Below are 5,000 nucleotides of genomic sequence, written 5' to 3'. Positions count from 1 at the left end.
TGCTTTGGCTTGCTTTTTGGAGAAATAGACTTCAGAAACATAATTGGAAGAGGATTCCATAGGGGATTGGAAAAAAATCCTAAAAAAACTCAACGTTTGACCCATTTATGGCCAAAAGCTAGAAGTCCATCTTTTTCTGAATGGACTGTACGCCATCCCACAACCCCATCCCAGTTGCGCACTCTGGGGGATTATGGACTCTCGGTATAACTGAGCTCATCACACAGCAAGAGGACGTACTACTAACTGTTAGCAGCATACTGTAAAAGCCACAATAGGGAGGTTTCGCTCTACGTAATTACGTATGAAAATCCGTATGTCGTACGCGCCGGGGAGCGAGGGCAACTTTCATACGTAAATCTCTCTACGGATTTCCGTAGGAAAGCTCTTTCCTACGTTGGGTCCTCCGTAGGACTTTTTGAAATATTTTTTCGCATTTTCCGCATTTGTCCATGGCAACATTCAAGCCGCGCGAAACACATGGTACACACACCGTACAACACGTGCATAATATCATGGAAAACGCGGTTTCGGTTCATGGTGCATACGGTGGGCGCATGCAGCCAACGCGTCTCCAAAGCAACAACGCATGTTTAGCAGTCATGGAGAAATCACGTAGAGCGAAACCCAACAGTTCTGATTTTTACGTATGAAAATTCCGTGCAGTTCATACGTTATTTTCATACGTAATTCCGTAGAGCGAAACCTCCCTAATATAACGAAGTGCTAACTCTAACGAGTTAACGAGGAGATATCTGTCGTTAAAATATAAATTGTTATACCGAAATCGATACATGTACTGTCCTATTGAGCGTTGATAATGAGTGAGAATCGTTACCTTTGGTACACGTAAACTAGTCAATTTTGGGAAATCGTTAAATATGCGCCTCGTTAGAATAATGGCTTTTACAGTACAGTATTTTCCGGAGTATAAGCCGCACTCCCCCATTTCTTGTCACAAAATACACACATCTACTCTATAAAAATAGAAGAAATCAGATGGAAACGAGTTATGAAGCAACCGTCCACGACTGTAACAAGATTCTATGATCGTGATTTCTTCTATTTTAACTATATTTACTGGCTCAGTATCCGAGTTAAACCAAATCTATATGTCATCATAAAGTTGATCATCAGAGTGTAAACCGCACCCCCCCCCTTTCAGGAGTGAACTTTGAGTGTTGAAAGTGCGGCTTATACTCCGGCAAATACGCTACACGCCAGGGGCGTCGGAACCGGTGCGGCAGGTGCGGCCAAAGCCACACCAATAATTTCATCTTGTGACTTTTGAAGCAGCGAAATATGGGCCCAATTTCCCTAAAAGTTTCCCGGGGGGGGGGGAGGGGGGACCCCGGACCTCCACCTAGGGGGGGGACCCCGGACCTCCACCTAGGGGGGGACCCCGGACCTCCACCTAGGGGGGGGGGACCCCGGACCTCCACCTAGGGGGGGGGGGACCCCGGACCTCCACCTAGGGGGGGGACCCCGGACCTCCACCTGGGGGGGGGGGGGACCCCGGACCTCCACCTAGGGGGGGGGACCCCGGACCTCCACCTGGGGGGGGGGACCCCGGACCTCCACCTAGGGGGGGGACCCCGGACCTCCACCTAGGGGGGGACCCCGGACCTCCACCTAGGGGGGACCCCGGACCTCCACCTAGGGGGGGGGACCCCGGACCTCCACCTAGGGGGGGGGGGGGACCCCGGACCTCCACCTAGGGGGGGACCCCGGACCTCCACCTGGGGGGGGGACCCCGGACCTCCACCTGGGGGGGGGGACCCCGGACCTCCACCTAGGGGGGGGGGACCCCGGACCTCCACCTACAGTACTCGTGCGGCCGCACCGATGTCGAATACCTCCCGACGCCCCTGCACACCAATAGCGTGTGTCTTGCAATGCACAGACGCGCCTCCTGGGGAACAAAGGAGTTACACTCGTATCTCTCTTATCCGGACCTCCAATTACGGCAAACTCGGTCTACCGGGCACCCTGTGGGGTGACAGTTAGGGAAACATCACAACCCTTTTGTCATTCTTTTGTCGGAAATGGTGACGTCATATCCCAGGTCTCTGGCTGTAATTCAGAGTTACCGTAATGTCGTGTATAAAAGCAGGTGCTTACGGCCGTATACATGTAAGCCTGGGTTCAAACCATGTTTCTATCCAAGTTATGCTTCTATTCAAAACATGTTTCTACGTCAATATCTCCAGTCTACAATGTACAGTGCACATTGTCATACACGTACTTGCACGTATGCTTCTATTCAAATCGTGCTTCTGTGTCAAGACGCCCTTCAAAAAATCGGCTTCTACACGAGTCATGCTTCTACACGGGTCGTGCTTTTACACGGGTCATACTTCTACACGGGTCATGCTTCTATACAGGTCATGCTTCTATACGCGACACTACAGTATGTAAATTTCCAAGTTATGGGCAGTTCCCGGGGGGGGGGGGGGGGGGTTATGGGCAGTTCCCGGGGGTAATGGGCAGTTCCCGGGCCCGGACTGCCCCGATAACAGAAATACGACTTTACCCGTTTGCATCTTTCCCTCAGACCAGTGAATAGTTTATGACTTGGGGCTCCTCGCGTGCTAGTTTGTACGTGAAGTGTGTGCGGGTTACAGTGAGGGCTGCGTCCCACCCGCCCGTGTGGATTCACGGGAAGTGTGAGTGACGAAGTCTGAAGAAACTGTTGAACGGTCTCTTATGAGCTGATGACTACACCATAGCTCAGTGGTTAGAGCATCGCTAGCTACAAGCGAGGGTCCCCGGTTGGAGTCCTGGTGGTGATAGTCAACTTTTTCCTCAGAATTTTCCCGTTTGCGTCTTTCCCTCGAAAACCAACGAGTGTAATTCTTTTCACATAATGCTCTGTGAAGGGATAAGCACCTGTGAATCCTATCGGAAAGCAACGCACACAATAGCAGGTGGCACCCCTTTTCAAAATTCCAAACTACTTCAAAAGAGAACACACATTTGCGTTGCGCATGAGCTGCTTGAGAAACGGTGGTGCTAGTAGCTCGTAAGACTGTCTGACAGTTGTTTGTTTTTGTTTGTTTTGAGGTTTACCATTGACTGTCGACAATTCACATGGTTTCACCCCGTTTTTCTTGTTGCTCCCTGTGCGGCCAACCCCAATAACACACAGCCTTCAGTGGCATATCTGCAGACTGACCTGACACGTTGTGCTGCAGTACCAGACCTTCCGGCACACTGAACATATGCTGGAAGCCGGCCGCTTGCAGCCGATGCACATCGGACGGTTAGCAGCCGCGGTGGTGGCAGATGTTCCGGTATGGCCATTCACTACCTTCGCCAGCAACTGTGGAGATGAGCCTGGGGGCTTCTGCTGCTGTTTCTGCTGCTGCTGTAGCTGCTGGTGAGGAGATGATCTTGCCGGCATGGCAGCGTTTGAACTCTGTCCGTTACCCGGGCGATTAGCGGTAGTAGCACATTTCGGGTGTTGAGAACGGCTAACAATGGTTGAGTCCGAAGGTGACGATTGGATTGGCTTAGACTGACTGGTGTGCCCTAGCTCATTGGGCTGTTGGATGCTTCGTCTCTGTTGCTGTTGCTGCTGTTGTTGCAGCTGTTGTTGCTGTCGTTGGTGCTGCTGTTGCAGTTGTTGCTGCTGCTGCCCTTGTTGCTGGTGCTGCTGGTGTTGCCGTTGCTGGTACAGCTGCGGTCCCTTGCTTGGGAGTTGTTGGCGGCCGTTCAGGATCTGCCCTTGCAATGGATGTACCTGTGATGATCTTGATGCTTGCTGATATCGCAGCTGTTTGCTTGGCATTCGCTTTTTCGTTTGTTGGGTGCCTTCTTGCTGCCTGGGTTGCGTCGTCTGCATGGTTCTAAGGTGATCGTGGCCCGGATTTCCAAACCCATTAACACCTTGCTGCATCTGTTTCGACTGTGCCGGTTGATGTGTTCTCCGTCTGTGTCCATAGTCGATCTCCATCTCGACAGGCTCCCGAGGTGGCTGCCGCAGCGGCTGTTGAGGTGCAAATTGCCTTGGAGATCTTATCACGTGACTGTCGGGCGGGCTGCGAAAGCCGGTGCGGTGTTGCGGCGGCTGTGGCTGCGGTGTTGCTGCGATGGCTAGGTCAGTGTTTGCACGCTGTTCATCAGTATTCATATCCACACCGCCGTCTAGTGAACACTGTACCAGGGATGGCGCTTGCAGCTGCGGCAAAACATTCTGCAACTCGGCGGAGTGACCATCTCCACTGTCGGGCAAAGAAACGGGACTCCCGCCATCGACATTGGCAGTAGTCAAACACACAGGCGGTACAATCACTCTGACAGCATTCAAGTGCTGGCCCAGCATTGTGCTCCGCACACTGGAGCTCATACCATCCACGAACGATGCAAACTGGCCGTTGAAGACGTTATCAAGATCTTGAACTGAGACACTCTGATCAAAAATACCACTGCGGCATAGTACAGGAGGAGGAGGTATGGAGAAGCCATTGTCAAAGCGCTGGTCATTTGACGACGCCTCTCTTGGAACGACTGTCGGTGGTTTTCTTCCGTGCAATGCCCTGCTGAAGACCGACTGAGTGGCCGCTTTCATCTTGCGCGACAGGACAGAAACGCGCTTAGGCAAACTGGCAGAGTGCGCGAAAACAGGACTGCCCAGGCCTTTGCGTGGTCGCTGCTGCTGTGATGCTGCTGCTGCAGCTGCTGCTTCCGGGTATAACTGGCGGGTCTTCACGTTGGACGGCAGTTCATACTGGATGCATGGCGCATCGTTACGGCGGCCAGCTTGCTGGATGTCGCTGCCGTGACTACCAGAGTATGTCACCATGCGCGCCTGATCGCGCGCGTCTGCTGAGTGGAACGACGCTGTCGGGGCCGCAGAGAGAGTTCTGACCTTCCCCTTCTCAACGGCCTGCTGCGGTCGTGCCTCGGTGCGATCGCCGCAACTCTCCTGAATGCCAGGCCGGCTCGGCGAGATTGGCAATGGCGACCGTTGATTGCCAGCTGTCGTTGAGTTACCTGCT

General features: G+C 53.0%; 1 protein-coding gene across 1 annotated transcript in view; it reads right to left on the bottom strand.

Annotated features, from left to right (window-relative positions):
• LOC135828859 (uncharacterized) overlaps positions 1-5,000 on the bottom strand; it is a 22,227-nt gene that overhangs the window by 1,540 nt on the left and 15,687 nt on the right. The window contains exon 6 of the mRNA XM_065341288.1: positions 3,176-5,000. This exon is cut by the window's right edge and continues 320 nt beyond it. Coding sequence (XP_065197360.1) covers positions 3,176-5,000 — 1,825 coding nt within the window. The remainder of the gene's footprint in view (positions 1-3,175) is intronic.

Source organism: Sycon ciliatum, chromosome 12 (genome assembly GCF_964019385.1).
Source record: "Sycon ciliatum chromosome 12, ocSycCili1.1, whole genome shotgun sequence".
In the NCBI taxonomy this organism is placed as follows: domain Eukaryota; kingdom Metazoa; phylum Porifera; class Calcarea; order Leucosolenida; family Sycettidae; genus Sycon; species Sycon ciliatum.
This window is presented reverse-complemented; position numbering and strand designations above follow the sequence as displayed.